Raw genomic sequence first — 20,778 nt, 5'->3', positions numbered from 1 at the left:
AAATGGCGTTAACTCCAACTGCCAATTGCCGGGGGCAACGCTAGCAGTCAATAAACTTTCTCAAAATAGACGCCGGCGTGTTGAACTATGACACGCAGCCAAACAAACAAATTAACTCAGCCCCGTTGCACCATGAAAATGTATTCAATGTTATAACAATAACACACACTCACACACACACACATCAGTCGGAAAAACAGACGCACAACTTTTCTCTAAACAAATCCATTTAAATCAGTCGAAACGAAACGTGCACCGGGCTTGTCAGTCATGGCATCAGAGCAGAGGAAAATCCAACAACAACAACAACAACAGAAAAGAGGAAAAACCTGTGAAAAGTTGTTTGTGAAGAGCCGCCTGCTCAAATAGTTTCTGCACGCCAGTTTATGTTGATGCGCTTGTTGCCACATAATTAAATCTCAATTCAAACAAAATGCTAAACATTTCAAACTATTTTATGGCCATCCGATGGATACACTAGACAACACACAAATTAACAAATTAGTCTATAGTTCAAGTAAGGTGAGAGATATCCCACACAAGTCAATATTGCCAGCAGATGCGGGTGAAAGTGTGAAAGAATAATAACAATAATAATTTTGGAATATGATAATGATTTCTAATAAATATAACATATAATTCAAGTAATATTAATAATATAAATATTTCTTTCAACTTCAGTTTTCTTTTACTAATTTGTATATTTCGCATCTTTTCATTGCAGGTAAGCGCACAGTTTGACACGCACTGTCATTTAGTTTCGCTAGCTGCTGCTGAGCACAGTTGATGAGGCATTGATGGCTGCATGCCTAGTTGACTTGCCAGGCACGCAGCGTGCATGGCGGCAAATAAGTGTAAGTGCGCTGGATATGGCTCTCGACGTGAATGTTGCTGCCCCAATGCCCCAGCTACAGCTACAGCAGCAGCAGCAGCAGCAGCAGGAACAAAAACCCGAATCACAGCAATTGCTAGCGACGTCTTCAAGCGACAACAGACAGTTGCAAGAGACAATAGACAGACAGGGGCAGCAGACGGCAGGCAGAAGGTAGAAGCCAACTGGGAGCCTGACAGCAAATGGAGAGCAACAATTGTTGCAGACACATTGACGACGACAACGACAACGACAACCAGCGGCAGATGGAGGTGGAGAGCGGGAGCAGGTTTAGGGGGGAATGGGAGACAAGGCACAATGCCTAGTTTGTTAGCTGCCACTGACAGATGCGACTTGCAACTGCTGCACGATTGCACGCACATTTTGCTCTGTGCAACATTGGAAATTGATAATGAGCCGCAGCAGAAGCAGAAGCAGAAGCAGCGGCTGGCAGAGCCATAGGCGGCGACTGAATGGGCAGCGCCTTATTGGGCAGGAGATGTTTGATAAAGACCAGAATGGATTGCAATATGAATGAACGGTTGAATGAATGGCCGGCCAGAGCATGAATGACTGCGATTGACTGACTGACTGACTGACTGACTGAGGCATGGACTGACTAAATGAGCAGCTGACTGGGCGCAATGTGTTTGGCAAGCAATCAAGCGCACGATAAGATAAGCGAAAGCCTGCCTGGAAAGCCCGAAAACCCCGAATCACCCCGAAACCCTGGTCTGAAACTTTTAATTATGATTGACATGCGGTCGTCGTCGACGTCAACGTCAGCAACGGCTGCTGCCTCCCACAACTGGCATCGATTTCGACACGACTTAATTTTTGAAGAGGGTTGCTGATTGCCGCTGCCAGCGTGCGGTGCTGAAGCTCATCAGTCAAGCGGCCAGCCCGCCCGACTCGACACGAGACAATTGCAACACAATTTCAGTTGCGACCACAAGCTGCCACCCCAGCCCAGTTGCCATCCCGTTCCGTTTAAGGGATGAACTCTCGCGCAATTGTAACAGTTTGCCAAGGCGGCGATATGAAAAAAAAAAAATTAAATTATAGTCGCATTAACTGCGAACACGCAACATGACAAAGTCACGTCTGTTGCGTGTTGCATAAATCTGACACGCAAAAAAAAACAAAAAAAAATTAAATAAATAAACAACTAGGCGATACCCAAGTTACAGGAAGTAGCAGAACATATCGAGAGAATAAAATTTCGCTTGTCCGTGCTATTGATTTTCCATATGAGGCGAAAGACACCCTGTACTCGAGCTGTGCGTGAAGGGGTTGACTTGACATTAGGCTGCTCAGGCACATGAAAGGGGTGTCAGGAATTATTGGGAGGAAATTGATAGCTTGTGTTTTCGCGAGGCAAATTTTATATATTAGGTTTGCACATAAATTGAAAATTAATTGAATTCCAAATAAATAAAATGTATAAGTGCCAAAAGCCTTTCGACTTTGTATACTCTGACTATTGCTAAAAAGGGGATTATACTCTTGTGCCAATATACAGGTAGAAGGAATCATCCCGGCCCTATAAAGTATATATTCCGTCAGTCTATATTTTCGACTTCGGAAACTTAAAGGCCTAGAGACTTTAAATGTTTATTCTCTTATATCATACACAGATTAAGTCTATCATTACATATCGATAAATATCGATATTCAAACTTTGATTTTTAAGCATAACTCGAGTATTATAAGAACTATACACACAAAATTTGGTCTGTAGGCTCTCGTATAGTTTATACAGATGAGGCATATTTCACTTTTTGAAAGCCAGCCCACAAATTAAAGAAATTTCAGGGTAGAGCCTTACTTTATGTCCCCTATCTCACAGTCAAGCATCTCAAAACAATTTCATGAAACATATTAAATTTCGAACAGCTTTAAATATTTGGCCTGTGCTCTTGTGTAAATTGTTTGTTATTTATCATAACTTTTTCGTTTCGCTCAACTCGCAGAAATGCGTTATTAATCACACGCTCGCATCTTCGAAAAAGTTTGTTCAACTTCTTGGCTTATATAATAATGGCAGCGAAGTCGAGATGCTTTGCCAACCCTTTAGCTTTGGCCAATTCGCCACTGGGCTTACACGCTGGCATTTTCACATTTGGCTTATTTGAATATTAGGGATTATATAAGCACATATACAACAGGGAAGGCAAAGGGGAAGGGCTGAGCACAGCGGGGCGTCCAGCTTGCCAGCATGCGTGGCAGAGGTCCTCTGCCAGCCATTCACTCATATGCTTATGCAAATGTAAACAACGCTGCCGTCAAATGCGATATGCGTACACTGCAAGAAAACTATCAGCTACATCATTTACCAAATTAAATTTGCTCATCAGCCGAAACTTCCGTATCATTTAAGCTGCTAAACGCGCGACGCATTCATCTTAATTAGCAAAAGGGGCCCAGCCAGCCAGGCAGGTGTGTGTCTAACCAGCTCCTGGGTGTCCTGGCAGGGCTCAGTGTTTGGGGCAGACAGTCAAAAAGTTTGCCGTTGTTGTCGGCATCGCATGCAAAAAAGGGATTCGTGTGCGCCGAATTCAACGGAAGAACGGCAAACAAACTCGGAGCTGGGAATGGAGCAGGAGCAGGACACACAACAATGACGACGCCACTATGAATGATTGCCGCGGCGCGCTTTGTTCATGTACATTCGAAATATTTTAGGGGGCAGGCCGGGCAGGGCTGGGCAGGGATGGGCAGGGCTACAAGGACCAGACAGGGAGTCAACTCCCGCTCATGTTGCGTGCGCAGCGGAAGCGAGGCAAAGCGGAAGCGCTCATACGCCACGTTGGCCGGCGGCGGCGTCAACGGCAGCGGCAGCTGAAAATTGAATAAGCGCAAGTTTTCGCGTGCCAAAAATGTTGTTGCCCGTTTGCCACCCGGGCGCACCCCCTATTCATTACCAAATGCTGCCACAACGAAAATGACTTGAGCCGGCGGCAGCAGCAGACTTCGACTTGGCGACTCTGTAGATACTTGTCAGGCGATAAAAAGGTCGACAGTGAAAACAACAACAAGAACAACAACAGCAACGACCAGCTTGTCGGGGCAGGCTGTACAACTCAATAAGCCAAGTTAACAGTCTATTGAGTCGCGCATTATAACCCCACCACCCGACCACCCACTCTGACAGTTACCTAATGGCAAACATGCACAGATAAAGCATTAAGTTTGCCCCAAGAACTGGCAAGTTGAGCAAAATTCTGTGCGACTCGTTGCGAGAAATGCCACAAAATCGATCGATAATTCGTGCTAAAAGATAAATTACCGTTATGTGGCGGCGACTTTGCCAAATATTTTTTTTTTTTAAGTTTTGCCTTTGCTTCGTTTGGCTTTGCGGCGCGCCAACCCTGGGCTCTGATAATATCATTGGCGTTTCTTGTAGCCGGCCGCACACTCGGCTAATAGCTGCGCTGATTCCATTAATTTGCCAAATGACAGCCAAGCAGGAAGCAGCAGAGCAGCGGAGCAGCAGAACAGCGGAGCAGGCACCGACTCCGGCCAGAACTGTGACCCGGATGTCGCGGATCCGAGTGGAGCCGATTGGTGGAGTGAAGTGGTCTATGGATTGGCTTTGGCTGCTGCCAAGCGGCGGCTCGCGCCATTTTGACACTAATTAATTAAGTTTTATTCTCTCTACTTGGCCAAATTTCTAGCTTTTTTCGTTGTGCGTGATTTTGCTGGGCAGCCATTTGTATCAAGTAAATTGAATACTTTGCCCGGACTGTGGCATCAAATGAAAACAAATAAATCTCATTTTTCTTGGTTCTTTGCCACATGATATACTTTTTCAGGCCTTCGCATTTTTGCTTTATTGCAACGTTATATTTAAATACGATGCATAAATTTGTGGCCAGATATCACGCACACACACACACACACACACACACACACACACACACAGGCAGACATTGGCTCGACACATCGGCACATAAAATACATCATGTTGCCGCATAACATAAATCCCCAGGCAGAGCCCAGCCCCAAGTCCCCAAAAACCCCATATAACAACTCAACAGCCCATCAAATAAACTTGAGCTACTTTCGCCTGCAGACAGACGTATGCAAAGGTGGCCTGAGGGGCAGCAGGGTCGCTCGAGGGGGGGGGGGGGTATATTGCACAAATAATCAACGTATAAAATATATCGATTACAAGTGTGACAACAGCACAAAGCAGCCCAAAGGGCGTGTAGAGTATAGAGTGGGCGAACTATAAATAAATATTAATTAAAGCCACGAAAGCCGCGAAAGCTTTGGGATGCGACAACGCATAAATCTTCTGCGAAATGCAGCAAATGCCACGAATTTGATTTTTTCGTTATAAATTATGAGCTTCATATTTCTTTACACATATTTTTTATTTGTATTTGTGTTGGTTTTCTTTGTCTGTCTGATTTATTAAACAAATATTTGGCCAATACTATAATTGACGAAATTATTTTGCCAGCATAGCAGCAACTTGCCGTAACGCATACGAGTCCATAAATAAATAAATAACAGCCAAATAAGCTCCACATACATGTATATATTTCGACATATTTCTGATTTCGAGCGTTTCGAAAAGGCGAACTAAAAACAACTCACGCGTTTATCATTTAAAATGCTTAATTTATGCGCGTCTACGAAATTTTGGCAGCTACACTTTACACCAGCGAAAAAAAAAATGGGAAAACAAATAAGAAAAAGCAAAATTAAAATGTTTAGAAAACAAGCAGCAAAGTATTCAAATGGCCCGAACCGAGGCTTTTTATGTATTTTGACGCGTCGCTAAATTTAGCTGGCAAATATTTTGCGCCCCAAGCAAACCCGGCAATTTGATGCGCAGCTTATGCAATGCATCCGGGAATCATATAGACAAACATACATATGCACATATAAATATATATATATGTGTGTGTGTGTGTATGTATTTAGATATATGTATTTTGGGCCCCGGCTACTGTTTAATTGCCCTCGCCGCGTGCAAGTGCGAGCGCGAGCGCACAAAGTGTCAAAGACCCCGTGACCGAGTGTACCACAGACCGGCTGAGCCTCGAGAGCAACGGAGCAACTACAAAAATGTCACCAGATGATGCCCACCTACCTCCCTCCCCCCCTCTCTCCACCACCCTACACAAAAGCACCACCCCAATGAATCTGGTATAAAAAGCGCAACTGTCAACTTGGCAACTCGCCGCAAACATTTGTCGCGCTCCGCCTCATTGCGTGAACAGTCATCAAATGATAGCCCCTACATGTGATAGGGTATACCGAGCTCTGATATAAGTATATATAAATAGCAGATACCAAATGCAATAACTATGAAAAGCACAAGTTTAATTGGTTATTCGATATTCGTTTATAAAACAAAGATTTCCAAGGAATATACATAATTTATTGAATTATATTTCCTTGCTGTGCATGTGTGTGGGTGGGGGTTAGGGTATATCGAATTCATGTATATATGAAAGCAATTGAAAATTAAAACTAGTTAAGTAGGGCAAACACAACAAAAGAGTTTGATTTAAAGTGCAGACCAATGTCACGCTTTAAGATTTGCCTTATCCACATCTATGAAACCAAAGTTTGAATCAATTTAATTTATTGTAAATTAACATTGTTTCCTTTTATTAAAATACAAAAAACGGTTCGGTTCAGGCCAAGATTAAGCTTTGTCCTAGTCAGGTTCGTTTCATGTTCAGTAAAAAGATGGAAATAGGTTTTTATAAAAGCCTTGGCAAGCAGCTCTTGCGCCGGCTTCTAATTACAGGGCATACACACATGACCGCAGGGCATAAAACCATCCGCAAAACAGTTTCATTTAATAAAAATAAAATGAAATAAAAGCGGCCAAAAGAGAATAGCCGCAAAAAGTTAGACAGACGGCGGGGCCTTCGAGACGGACGAACAGTTGCGCGTTTAGTTGCCAAATTAGCGCGACGCGGACTTTCGGCACACACTGTCGTCGCGTTGGCTGCCAACTGCCGATGAGTCAGTTGCAGTCACGGTTCCCAATTGCAGTTGCAGTTGCATTTGCATTTGCCTTTTCATCTGCGCATTTGGCTGTGAAAATCGCATTTCTATATTGCCACAAATCAATTTTAGTTTGTTTTTGCATTTCTTTTGTTATTTTAGTTTCTATTTTGAGTTAATTTTGAATGAAAATAGAAAATCTGCCGAATGGCCTTTGTTGTTGGCCTGGTCTGTACGCGTTTGCACACGTGCCGTAAAGATGTGAATCGCACATTGTTTCCATTGTTGGAAAAGCCCAACTTGTTAAAGCATTTTCACTGCAATTGACAATTGACAGTTGGCAAATGGCGAATGGCGTATGGAAACAGCGCTAATTGTTAAACAAAGCACGCAACTAACAAAGAGCCAAAGATAAATAAATAAATAGCAAAATGCTTATTAGTAAATAGTAAAAAGCAAGCGCAAAAAAGGCAACAAATAAACTGCTTCAAATTAATTATATAAACGTTGTGTAAGTACAGTGAAGCACAGAGATGACGAACATATCTGCACATAGTTGTAGGGGCTTGGTGAGCTATTTCTTAGTTATATACGAACTTTGGGTCCTTATGGGATTCAAGTTTCTGGATTTTAAGTGCTTCGCCAATATACTTTGATTTTCCTCCAGAGTGTGTTCGTCAGGGAAAGGAACACATTTTCATTTGCCAAGAAATTTAATTAAGTAATCATTTTAGCTGCTCTTGAGCTTAAATGTGTTATTTGACATAGCTATTTGTATCTGTATCTATTAAATATTATTAAGTAAATACGACAAACAAATCAGTTCATGTTGGGGAAGCACCTCCATAGATAATATTTAGCGTTAAGTTCAGTTCGTTGTCAATTTACGTTTATTTGTTGCGCATTTGATTTCGCTATACTATGATAAGATAGAAGCCGCACATAAAATAAAATATGTATATAAAATATATATAAATGCAATACCATAATCAGATTGACAGAATAGACAACATAGCCTGGCTCCACTGTAATCGCATTTGAGACTTTGTTGCTGTTGCTGGCAAAGCAAAGCCAAAACCGTTTAGCGCTGCAGTCGCGGCAGACAATACGACGACAACGGCAACTGTGTCAGCAGCAGCAACAAATGCAGCAGCAACAACAACAGCAACAACAGCAACAAATGAAGCAACATTGGCAGCAACTGCAGCCAAAGCCAGTTTATTGCCATTGTGTCGTGCGACAAGGCTAAACAACTGGCAAATGCTGCGCCCCCCACTGTTGACTGCTGCTGCTGCAGCTCCTTTGGGGCAGGCACTGGGGCAGCTGCTGCTGCTGCTGCTGCTGGGGCAGTGACATCATCCCCAGGCAAGCAATTAAAACTAATGTATTTGCCAGATTTGTTGGATGCGATTTTCCAACATATTGCCAACTCATTGCCTCAGCATTTCAAATGACCCAAAAATGACTTAACATTTGTGGCTGCTGCCCCCGCCCCCGTTGCTGCCACTCTTCCAGCTGCCGTTGCTGCTGTCGTTCTGGCTGGTGATTGATGCAATTTTATGACATTCGCGTGGGCGATTTTGGAAATGTGCTTGTAATTGTTTTTAAATGGCCAACTGACTGCAACTGCCATTGAAAATGCCGCTAACTTTGTGTGCAATTAGCTTATTTATTTATTACGTTTAACAGCACTGGCCCCAAGCCACCAACCACCACCCTGGCCAACACTGGCCAACTGTGCAAACTTTCGCCGCTCGCTTCGATGCGTTTAGCACTTAATTAATGCATATTTAACCGGCGGCCAATTTGAGTTGGCTAATTAGAAGCCCAGCTCATGCTGCCCTCGGGCGACGATTGGGAAAATTCAAGAGGAGTCGCTGGCTTCAATAAACGAACGTGCCACAGCGCGGCACGCAAACTCAGCTAAAATTCAACTCGAGTTAACTCATTTGCCTAACTGCCAAATGGCCAACAGATGCGGCACCTTTGACAATTTGCTTTTGTTGTTGTCGTTATTATTGTTGTTGTTGTTGTTGTTGTTGTTGTAGTGACAGGCCCTGTCATTTTGCATTTAACTCAAAACGCTGTAAAATATATACCATTATCACTTTATTATAATTATTCGTATACCTTCGCTCGGTTTTCCTTTACACTCTTTCTTGTCTTTAGCAGCACGTTTTTCTTCAGCTGTTTTTTACATTTGGCTTTTTCCCTTGTTTTTGCCTTATCAGCGGCTTTGCTGGCCGCTTCTCTCGTTGCTTTTTGTTACTCGAACAACATTTGCTGAAATGCCATAAATTTGCTAATTTATTGTTAATGTTCTTTTAAGTTAATTACGCAAAAAAAGCAAAAGCCTTTTAAGCCGCGGACACAAATTGCCAACGTGCATGCGGCTTAACTTTTTGCGTACATTGTTGAGGCAACTCGTGTTTCTGCCGCAGTTAACATAGTAAAACACATAAAAGAAAAACAAAAGGAAAAAAAATAACTGACTACGGCTTGTATCGTAGTCCAGCTAAAGACCAAGAGCTTGTTAATGAGCTTGAACTTGTGGCTGCCTTCAGATTGAAGTCTTTCGAGTTGTATTTAGTCAATATTTATTTTTAAAAATTCATTCATTTAGTTAACAATTAATTTCTATACTCTACACACATAAGCTCTGGGGATTTTTTGTACAAAATTTCCAAGTCAACATTATATTCGCTTGTATACATTTATCTCACAAATTTCTTCGTAATTGTTTTCGTTTGGACTTTGATTTTAATGAAGTTAAATTTCGTTAATTATGGTTTTGCTTTCTTGGCCCCAAGTTAAATTATTTAACGGCAATTAGTTGATTTATGTTAATTTAATCTAATAGCTCTTGACCTCACATTATGCACGGGTCTCGTTTGCCGAAAAGGCGGCCCACATAGGTATTTATAAGAATTGTAAATAATGAAAAATGCATGAAACCCGATCTGTGACACATGACACAAGGCAATTTTGTTGCTGTCGTTGTTGTTGTTGTCGGAGCCCAGGCTGACAATTTCGTGACAATTTATTGTACATATCAATGACAAAAAAGGCAAATACAATTGCCGCAATTGCAATGCTTTTTTGGCTTTTTTCATACTTTGACAATCGCTGCAAATCCAAATCCAACTCCAAATCCGAGTCCGAAATCTCTGACACAAACAGCATGTGCCATATTTTCGTGATGTTTTTGTTTTTTGCGGCTTTGTTGGCTAATTCTAAAATTGCTCGACTAAAAAACTGTCAACCAAAACGGTCAGCAGCCAAAATGTCAAATGCTTCACTGCGCTGGGCCATTAATTTTCATAAAAAATAATCATGCAACGAAATTTGATAGCATTTTCTGAACTATAAGAAATTTCAAATACAGCTTTAGTTAAATACGTAAGTTTTTCGTCTTGGCTTTAAATTTCTGCGCTTAACACTCGAATGACAACTTTTTATTGCGCTCTGGGCTCTGGTGACCAAGTTCCTGGCCAAGTTTCTGCCTGTGCACTGTCATCATCGTCGCCGTCGCCGTCGCCGTCTCCGTCGTCGTCTTCCTTTGAAAGCTTCTTATGCGTCTCGCCTGACAATGACAGCGACTATAACAATAACAATAAGCAGGCCAAGCACTGCGACAGCTAATCAAGAACGACTCAACAACTTCATTTGCGAGACACTCTTCACTTGGCTCATATTACACGCACCTCGGCGGCATGTGGCAGCCAGTCCGCTCTCCCCCTCTCTCTCTCTCTCTCTCTCTCGTATTCCCTCGTCAGACGCCCGTGTCGAACGCATGCACAATTAGTCACTTGCAAGTCAATTAAGTTCCCAGCGCTAACCACAACAGACGCCGGGAGAGAGAACCCATTCTGCCCGCCAAGTCGCAGCGCCATGTGCCAGATCCTAAACCAGACAGGCACGTATGGGTGGGATGGGCTGGTCTGGGCATGGAGATACCTGTGGCCGGGTCTCGGAAAGCGACTGAGGACACGACCACGACAGCGGCTGCGGCTGCGGCTGCGGCTGGGACCCGGACTGGGACTGGGTCTGGGACTGCGGCGCGTTGTAATGCTCTGGCGCTTATTTGCAGTAAAAAGCAATGACAACGTTGGCGACAACGCGAGAAAATTAAAGAGAGAGGGACACGGAGCGGACACGGACAGGCGAGTAGGTGCTGGCGGAGGAAAAGTAAAACAGAAACCATATTATTAACGCCTCATTAAACTTTTAACGATTTTAAATTACAGACTGCGAACGGGGCCAGCTAATGAATACAAATTAGCCGCAGAAGAGGTGCGCGCTCTGACTGGGCAAAAGATACATGCAATAGACGTAGATACAAATGCGATCCATATGTGTGTATGCGTGATATCTGAGGCCTATGACAATAAAAATACATGTAGTCAGGAATTCGATGTTTCTGTCTGCAAATGACTTTTCAATGTACCAACATTTGACACTCGTTATAACTAATTGTCAGTAATTGTTCAAACAGTTGAAATCCAAGCCCTTTCACCCCTTTCAGCCAGAGCGTGCGATTATTAATCAGGCATTCGATTCAATTGACAGTTGACAGTTGGTCTCGCTCGTTGTTTAATTGTAAACACTTGTTAAATGCAAATGAGACGCTGCCCATTATGTGCACAAAGCTATACACTACACACACGATCCGCACGACAGGCGGGTCAGGGCCCCGACTCAGTCGGTTCTTTATTTTTTTCTTCTCTTTTTCTGTTATATCACGACTTAGCCAATGCTCCAAAATTGCCAGTCAAACTAATGCATATTCAAAGTATGCCAACGGCGTTGTCTTTCAGCCATATTTAAATGCTAAAACAAGTATTTATAGGCCTAGCTGAAAATTGGCATAACCCATTTGAAAATGCGGCTAAAAGGGTAGATTGGTTTTTGAGTAACAGGCAGAAGCAGCAGCTGCCGAGCCCGTCAAGCATTGATATTTCTGATGAGGATGAGGAGCTGAGTTGATCTAGTCCTATGAACAAGTCCAAGGAAGTGGCAGCAGATTTTGAAGAAAATTTGATAAACCGTTTCTGCGTATAAACGCATCGTGTTGAAAACTACAAAAGGTTAAAATCTGCTATGATATATGTATATATAAGTATATATAAAAAGAGAACAGGGTAGAGGTAATAATATCGTAGAATATTTATTTTGTGAAATGGCTTTCTAAGGATAACTCAAAAGTTTCTAAACCTCATCTGATATAAAATTGGACAAATCAAGACTTTTATATGCCATATTTAAGCCTTATAAATATCATACAGATTGAAAGAATGTTATAATGTTTCTACCGCCAGCTTGTCGCTGATATTAGGGTATCCCCTAGCCGAGCCGACTGCCGACTGGCACACTCTTACTTGCTTTTATTTATTTATATACATTTATATGCACACATATTTATGTATTTGTATTGTCATTAAAGTCGCGTTCGCATGGCAAATTAAATCTGTAATTAAGAAATTAACTGCTTCCGTTCATGTTTATTGTGTGCCAACACATTCTTTTTCCACTCTACGAAAAATAAAAACTTAACAAGAATTTGCCAAACCGAAAATATAACTAAATAAAAAATGAACTATAAGAAAAGACACAAATAAATTCATTAGAAAATTTTAAAAATAGTCGTAAATTTGTTTTTTAAAAAAAACTTGATGGATGTTTATTAAAATTGTATAAGCAAACTTGTTGCGAAATACAAAGAAAACTATTTAAATTCTTAAAAATGTTTTTTTGACTTTTAGAGGCTGAAAATGTGGACCTTTAAAATGCGCTTAAACTAATTTACCTTTGTTTGTTGTCTTTGTTGTAATTTTCTTGATTTAATTTATGCATTAGTTGTTAATCTTTTACGTAACCTCTAAAAACAATACATTAAAATGTCATTAAATAAAATTATGGCATAAGTTTGATTTCCGTGTGATTTGAAGAACTAGCTCAAACGCCCATCGAGCAACCGAGTTATAAAGTAATTAACATAATTTATTTAGACAACATCAAATTAATAGTTAAAAGGCAAAATATTTCTTGCTGTTTCTCCTCCAATCGACATAATTTTATAAAATAATTAAAAGAATTCGTTCCTTGCACGCTCTGTAGCATTTTTGGGTATCTCTTCAGTTGTTTTTGATTCGATTGTTGTTGTTGTTGTTTTCTGCTTTTCGCCTCGATTTAATATCAAAGCAAGCCGACAGCGGCACAAAAGATACAGATACACAGCCACGCCCCCTCTCGCTGGCTGTCTCTGCCTCTGCCTCTGCCTCTGTCTGGTGCTCGCTGCTCGCTGCTGCAGCACATCCTACGCGGTCTTCCACTTTGTTAGTTTTTGGCATTTTGGCAAGCAACCAGAAAACACAGCAACAATAACAACAACAACAACTTAAGTTGTACGTAACGTAAACTTTATGCCGGCTTCTGGTAGAATTTATATACATATATATTTTTTAGAATTTATTTAAGGTCTGCCGTTTGGCTGCAAGTAGAAAAATTTGAAATGCACAAAGCAGAGCGGGGTCGGGGCACAAATTAAAAATCGAGACAAAACAACAATAGAAATTGTCAAAAAATCATACAAAATTTATGCAAGACTCGCGCGATTAGCCATCCGAAAATGGACTTGTGACAAGCGCGAAATGTTGGCAGCCCCAGCCCAGGTGAGGGTATAGAGAGGTCTGTGCCGAAACTGGTAAGCGGTCGGTTTTGTGTGTGGGCGCGTGTGAGAGTTGCCATCAAAGCCACTTTTTGTATCTTGCGCTGCGGGAACTGGTTGGCTTAGGTTCGGATGGGTCGTTTGTCGCGCTTGTCCACGCTTTTTTGTTTTTGGCCATTTCAATTTTGAAAATAGATTTAATTTTTATTGAAATTATGACATTCATCTTAATTTGCGCTAACGCATAACTTATTCAATTTTATTTCTTAAACTCTTTTGCAGGTGTGTATACGACTAAGCCGCCTCTCTTCATGTATGCGTGTATCTGTGTGTATCTCTTGCATGTGCGTAAGTATTTGGGAACAGGTTTCTTGGCCAGCATTCAACGTGTACGTGAACAGCCACAAACAACTGGAAGTCCAGGCAAATGGTCCGTTCGACATTCGATCTGCATGAGTACTTGCATAGATGCTGCCAAAAATGTGTATCATAAGATTTAAGACCCAAGCCTTTAAGGTTTGTTATCATAATTATTGCTGCAACATTTTTTGATGCAACAATTTAATGTGCCATCTATTCACATAGCTCACATTCCTTTCACTTGCCCATCTAATTATCTGGTTATGCAGAGGGCATCAGATTGTCGTCACGCCTCGTTTTGCAATGCAATCCATCTTGAAAAGTGATTTCCATGACGTTTCCCTGCTGCTGTTGCCACAGTAGGCGGAGGAAGGGAGGCCTGCCACATGGAGAATTCGTTGGTTTTTCTTGCGCTCATGTAATTTAATTAAAATGCAAGTGTATCATTTAATTGAGGCAGCGCCAAGGCCTTTGCCTCGATTGTGGATGAGCCGTCGTCTATCCAGTAAGTCCATACAAATATATCCATGTCCATGTGTGCGCCCGATGTTTGTGCTGTCATTAATCTTTCGACAGCTCTGCCTCCTACTGCTCCTCCTTCCCCTCTGCCCGTCCACCCTCTGCTCCTTTGAGTCAACTCCGACAACTGTGAAAATTGTTGCTGCGCATTTTCAATGGCAAGGCTTTGTTTTTGTTGCTGTTGTTGCTCTTGCTGCTGTTGCTGTTGTCTAATGATCGCGTGCAGTTTTTCACATGTTTTCCATAATGTGGCCAGGCGTCATATATCATAATTGTGCCAAACTATAAGCAGATACAAACGAGGCACTCGTATATCTATGACTCGTTTAGCCCCGATACATCCACTTGGACTTCAACTTGAAGCTCGAGCTTTGGGCCAGATGCAGATTTAAGCCGGTTGATTAATGTGCTCAATGTGCACAGTTGTCAGTATTATAAATGTACTTTGTTTTCTGTTAATCACAGCAGCAATTTCTATTCCACAGTGAACTCTGTACGCTTGTCATAAATTGATGATGTCTGAGGCTGAGTCTGAGGCTGAGGCACAGGCATTAGATTGGGCATATCTTATTCAATTAACATTCAGCATAGCAACTCAACTTGTTTGATATGTGAAATGCTTACTTGGCCAGTTCCTATAGCATTCCACAATTAATTCTATGCCACCCACTGCGCGGGTCGCTCAGTGACAGCCGCTCGGAGTGTGGCAATTGAATTTTAACATATTCATAAGCAAATTACCAGCGCCATAATAATAAAATGGAAAAAATGGAGAAAAAACTGTAACAGAAGTGTTGAGATCGCACTAATTACATGTCAAGCGACCCACACACACACCTCGCACTCACACCTCTACACACACACAGGCACACACACGCCAACACCTTGGCGCATAAATTTACAACAAACGACGCATGTCGCCGCGCGGCATGCGCCCCTTGCCATTGCAAATATGTTGCATGTGGCATTTTGTGAGTTTTGTGCGTCGTCGCCGACGCCTGAAAAGTGTCAAATGTGAAATTTATGTCTGCAGACAGGCTGACAAACTGACAGACGCAGTTGTAGACACAAAGTCAGTTGTGCGCATTCATGGCGCACGCGCAACAGTGCCCCGCCGCAGCTGCCACACAGCTGCCCCACGGCTATGCCCCGCTCGCATTGGGAGTATAAGAAATTAGCGCACGCTGTCGCACAAAAAAGATTTAAATAAAAGCCAAAACAAGTTGTTAACTTTATTAGCGTTCACTTTAGCTGTGCGCAGACAGAAATGTGATTTGCATAAAACGCAACTCGCAATTAGTTGGCATGCAAATCGCATATGGGCATAGGCCATGGACTGCGACTGGATACTGCTGTCTGAGGCCCCAGTCTTGGGTCATAACTCAAACTCGAGCCGAGGGCAAACAATGTGCTTAACTGCGAAATGTAACTACAAATTCGTTACAAGCTCGTCCTAAGATCATTTCTTGTTAATGGGTGTACTCTCAAGTCAATAACAGGGCTTGCCATTAAAAATGCTCTGCTGCGTTTTAATGTTTCTCTGTGATCTATTACAAAACTATGTTACAATTTTTGTACTCCATGGCCGATTTGAGCCTGGAAATTTTATTTACTCTTTTTAGCAGCAGGCAAATTTTAAGCCTGATGAGTTGGCGGAAACAGTCGAAGCTAAACTTAAACCTTAGCCACATTTTGTGAGTTTGTATCTTGAAAATATTATTGTAAGCCTTTGCAGACTTTTTATGTTGTGAAAATAATAGTTGCAATCTGTTCTTTCTTTCTGAACTTTCTACCAAATTGTTGTAAATGGAATGAAATGAATCAAATTTAGTTTAGTTACAAATATGGAAGACCAGCCCGAAGAGTCGAACCTTAAGGCAAGACGATGGAGTGAACCGTGAATCGAACCACCGGAAACGTTTCTTGGATTTGTTTGCAGCAAAGCTCATTACGTCAATTTGTACATCAGTTGCAGTTTTTCAATGCAACGACGCATGAAAGCGCCTTTGCAATTCAATTCGCCAAAAAAAACTTAAATATATGAATGTCATGCCGACTCAGTCACACTCGCACACGCACACACACATGAATAGTTATTCATAGCATTCATTTGTTGCTGCTGTTGTTCGTGTTGTTTATTGAATGTTGCCCGGTTGTTAAACGACAACCATTGTCGCTGTTGTTGCTGTTGTTGCTGTTGGGCAAACACATTTTTACATATTTTTCGCTTTTATGAGCATTCGAATGTGAAGAAAATTCTTGTCATTCAAATGAGCATACAACAATGCACGCACACGCGCTCACCCATGGGAAAAGCAACAACAACAACAACGGCAACAACAACAAAAAGAAATTCATGACTGTTCCTGTCAATTTTCATAGATATTTCATACATGTTGTGTATGCTCTATATATAGCATGTCCCAAGTTCTCTTCTACTGTGTGAGTACCCGTGAGTATTCGTACTCGCACTCGCACTCACACTCGCATTCGTATTCATATGTTTGCCTGTCACAGCCAGTTCAAGGCTATTTTGATTGATGGCTTATGGGGTTATTTGTGCTTAGCAGCTCGTTTGTGTGTGAGTCACGCAGCCACTTTGATAGTTTCTCTCCACACCAGTCACTAGACCAGACTTCCAGCTACTTAATGCTTTTTTTTCTTCCTAGCCGGCTCATTAGTGCAATTGAAGAGTTTTTAGATGGGGCATAAAAAGTGCTAAAGCCGTTTGCCCATTTCCTGCGCGGATGCGTGGGAAATGCCGCAGCCCTGGACAGCTGGGACAGCTGGGCTACACACGTAGTTTAATACATTTTTAATTGCAAGCCGTTATAAAAAAGGAGGGCTGACCGAATTGCACAGAAGACCTGCAACCAGCCAAGAGCAACAACGTACAACCGACAAACGATAACCTGCAGCCTGCCAAGGGGCAGCTTCAACTTTCACTCGTACTTAATTCAAAAGAAATCAGTCTCGGGAGAATTCTCGCATTCAGAGGCTGCAATTACAAGCGGCGACCGATAATAAAAAGACAACGCATAAATTACAGCCCAAAATTGGTGGAGTCACTCGCATTAAAAAAACAACCCAAGAGCAAAACATAAACGAAATCAAGCGCAAAAACAAAAACTTTATAAGGAAGTCGAGTGCGGCACGCTCGAAAATGCGAATGCGAGTGCTTAATTGAAAATAACGCAGCAGCAGCACAAAAAGCGTCTCGACTGCAACCTACATGGCGTATACGTAATTACAAATTTATGTGAACGTCACTCGATATGCTCAAAACAACATAAACGAAAAAAAAAACAACAATTGCAAGCAACTAACAAACTTGGCACGAATGCATAATGCATAATACATACGAGCCGCCGGCGACACTTGCTACATTGCCACCGGAGACGGCACGACGCGGCCTTTCAGTTGAAATGGGTGTTTGATTCAAAAATCGATATTCCAAAAAATCTTTAAAAAATTATGACATCATAACCGAACAGATTTTGGTCGAAAATTAATATTGAGCCCATTAATTTATGATTTGATAAGTGTCAATTAATAGTAGGAATCAAACGATATTTACCCAAGATATTCCAAAAAATCATCAAAAAAGTTTTGATTTTCGAGATTTCATTTTTTATTTTTTTAAGCCAATCGATAGTACTAATTCTTACGAGTCCAAAAATTATTAAAATTACCAAATCTGACATTATTTGGCCGAGATATTCCAAAAAATCATCAGAGAAGGTTGACTTTACAAAAGAATCGGTTTTTGGTCAACAACTTTTTTTAACCCATCGATTTTAAAAATGTTTATATGCCAATTGATAGTAGGGATCCGTACAAATTTAAAAAGGTATAACATTTTAAAATCAGACATCATTTACCCAAGATATTCAATAAAAAGCATCAATAAAGTTTTGATTTTCGAACCGACCCCGAAAATGAGAAAAAACGTGATATAAGCCCTTGCTATTTCGACGATTTCGGTCAAAATTTAGATTTTCATTCTTATGATGCGAATCGACAGTGCTGATCCTCACGAGTCAAAAATGGTATAAAATTCCCAAATCTGACATTATTTGGCCGAGATATTCCAAAAAATCATCAAAAAAGGTTGACTTTAGAAACGAATCGGTTTTTGGTCAACAACTTTTTTTAACCCATCGATTTTTGAAATGTTTGAATGCCGATTGATAGTAGGGATCCGTACGAATTAAAAAAGGTATAACATTTTAAAATCAGACATAATTTACCCAAGATATTCAATAAAAAGCATCAAAAAAGTTTTTATTTTTGAACCGACCCTGAAATTGAGAAAAAACGTGATGTAACCCCTTGCCATTTCGACGATTTCGGTCAAAATTTAGATTTTCATTCTTTTGATGCCAATCGACAGTGCTGATCCTTACGAGTCAAAAATGGTATAAAATAGCCCAAATCTGACATTATTTGGCCGAAATATTCCAAAAAATCATCAAAAAAGGTTGACTTTACAAACGAATCGTTTTTTGGTCAACAACTTTTTTTAACCCACCGATTTTTGAAATGTTTGAATGACAATTGATAGTAGGGATCCGTACGAATTTAAAAAGGTATAACATTTTAAAATCAGACATCATTTATCCAAGATATTCAATAAAAGTTATCAAAAAAGTTTTTATTTTCGAACCGACCTTGAAATTGAGAAAAAACGTGATGCCTTGCCATTTCGACGATTTCGGTCAAAATTTAGATTTTCATTCTTTTGATGCCAATCGACAGTGCTGATCCTTACGAGTCAAAAATGGTATAAAATAGCCCAAATCTGACATTATTTGGCCGAGATATTCCAAAAAATCATAAAAAAAAGGTTGACTTTAGAAACGAATCGGTCTTTTTTCAACAACTTTTTTTAACTTTTTTTATAAATGTTTATATGCCAATTGATGGTAGGGATCCGTAAGAATTTAAAAAGGTATAACATTTTAAAATCAGACATCATTTACCCAAGATATTCAATAAAAAGCATCAAAAAAGTTTTGATTTTCGAACCGACCCCGAAATTGAGAAAAAACGTGATGTAACCCCTTGCCATTTCGACGATTTCGGTCAAAATTTAGATTTTCAGTCTTATGATGCGAATCGATAGTGCTGATCCTTACGAGTCCAAAATGGTATAAAAGTCCCAAATCTGACATTATTTTGCCGAGATATTCCAAAAAATCATCAAAAAAGGTTGACTTTAGAAACTAATCGGTTTTTGGTCAACAACTTTTTTTAACCCACCGATTTTTGAAATGTTTGAATGACAATTGATAGTAGGGATCCGTACGAATTTAAAAAGGTATAACATTTTAAAATCAGACATCATTTATCCAAGATATTCAATAAAAGTTATCAAAAAAGTTTTTATTTTCGAACCGACCTTGAAATTGAGAAAAAACGTGATGCCTTGCCATTTCGACGATTTCGGTCAAAATTTAGATTTTCATTCTTTTGATGCCAATCGACAGTGCTGATCCTTACGAGTCAAAAATGGTATAAAATAGCCCAAATCTGACATTATTTGGCCGAGATATTCCAAAAAATCATAAAAAAAAGGTTGACTTTAGAAACGAATCGGTCTTTTTTCAACAACTTTTTTTAACTTTTTTTATAAATGTTTATATGCCAATTGATAGTAGGGATCCGTAAGAATTTAAAAAGGTATAACATTTTAAAATCAGACATCATTTACCCAAGATATTCAATAAAAAGCATCAAAAAAGTTTTGATTTTCGAACCGACCCCGAAATTGAGAAAAAACGTGATGTAACCCCTTGCCATTTCGACGATTTCGGTCAAAATTTAGATTTTCAGTCTTATGATGCGAATCGATAGTGCTGATCCTTACGAGTCCAAAATGGTATAAAAGTCCCAAATCTGACATTATTTTGCCGAGATATTCCAAAAAATCATCAAAAAAGGTTGACTTTAGAAACTAATCGGTTTTTGGTCAACAACTTTTTTTAACCCACCGATTTTTGAAATGTTTGAATGACAATTGATAGTAGGGATCCGTACGAATTTAAAAAGGTATAACATTTTAAAATCAGACATCATTTATCCAAGATATTCAATAAAAGTTATCAAAAAAGTTTTTATTTTCGAACCGACCTTGAAATTGAGAAAAAACGTGATGCCTTGCCATTTCGACGATTTCGGTCAAAATTTAGATTTTCATTCTTTTGATGCCAATCGACAGTGCTGATCCTTACGAGTCAAAAATGGTATAAAATAGCCCAAATCTGACATTATTTGGCCGAGATATTCCAAAAAATCATAAAAAAAAGGTTGACTTTAGAAACGAATCGGTCTTTTTTCAACAACTTTTTTTAACTTTTTAGAAAAAACGTGATGTAACCCCTTGCCA

The 20,778-nt window shown here is 40.4% G+C and overlaps 2 protein-coding genes and 2 long non-coding RNA genes across 5 annotated transcripts in view; 3 read left to right on the top strand and 1 right to left on the bottom strand.

Moving 5' to 3' along the window:
• dally (division abnormally delayed protein) overlaps positions 1-20,778 on the top strand; it is an 87,491-nt gene that overhangs the window by 24,000 nt on the left and 42,713 nt on the right. The window lies entirely within an intron of this gene.
• On the bottom strand, positions 8,505-9,466 carry LOC135430530 (uncharacterized). The gene is made up of 3 exons (XR_010436636.1): positions 9,338-9,466; positions 8,975-9,127; positions 8,505-8,928 (listed from the first exon to the last, which is right to left on the bottom strand). It is a non-coding gene; the product is annotated as an uncharacterized LOC135430530 (long non-coding RNA).
• Positions 9,349-14,281, top strand: LOC135430531 (uncharacterized). Of its 2 annotated transcripts, XR_010436638.1 has the most exons (4): positions 9,349-9,759; positions 13,794-13,859; positions 13,913-14,027; positions 14,097-14,281. It is a non-coding gene; the product is annotated as an uncharacterized LOC135430531 (long non-coding RNA). The 2 variants fall into 2 exon arrangements; XR_010436637.1 differs by having other exon boundaries at positions 13,794-14,027.
• Positions 9,750-11,258, top strand: LOC135430527 (uncharacterized). Its single transcript, XM_064685223.1, has 3 exons — positions 9,750-10,243; positions 10,329-11,032; positions 11,092-11,258. The coding sequence occupies exons 2-3, from the start codon at positions 10,736-10,738 to the stop codon at positions 11,110-11,112; spliced, it is 318 nt and encodes a 105-aa protein (XP_064541293.1). The 5' UTR covers positions 9,750-10,243; positions 10,329-10,735; the 3' UTR covers positions 11,113-11,258.

Source organism: Drosophila montana, unplaced genomic scaffold (assembly GCF_035044405.1).
Source record: "Drosophila montana isolate Dmon_TW-CO22-7 unplaced genomic scaffold, ASM3504440v1 contig_3029_1, whole genome shotgun sequence".
Taxonomy (NCBI): domain Eukaryota; kingdom Metazoa; phylum Arthropoda; class Insecta; order Diptera; family Drosophilidae; genus Drosophila; species Drosophila montana.
The sequence above is the reverse complement of the archived record's forward strand: the minus strand, read 5'-3'. Positions and strand labels throughout refer to the sequence as shown.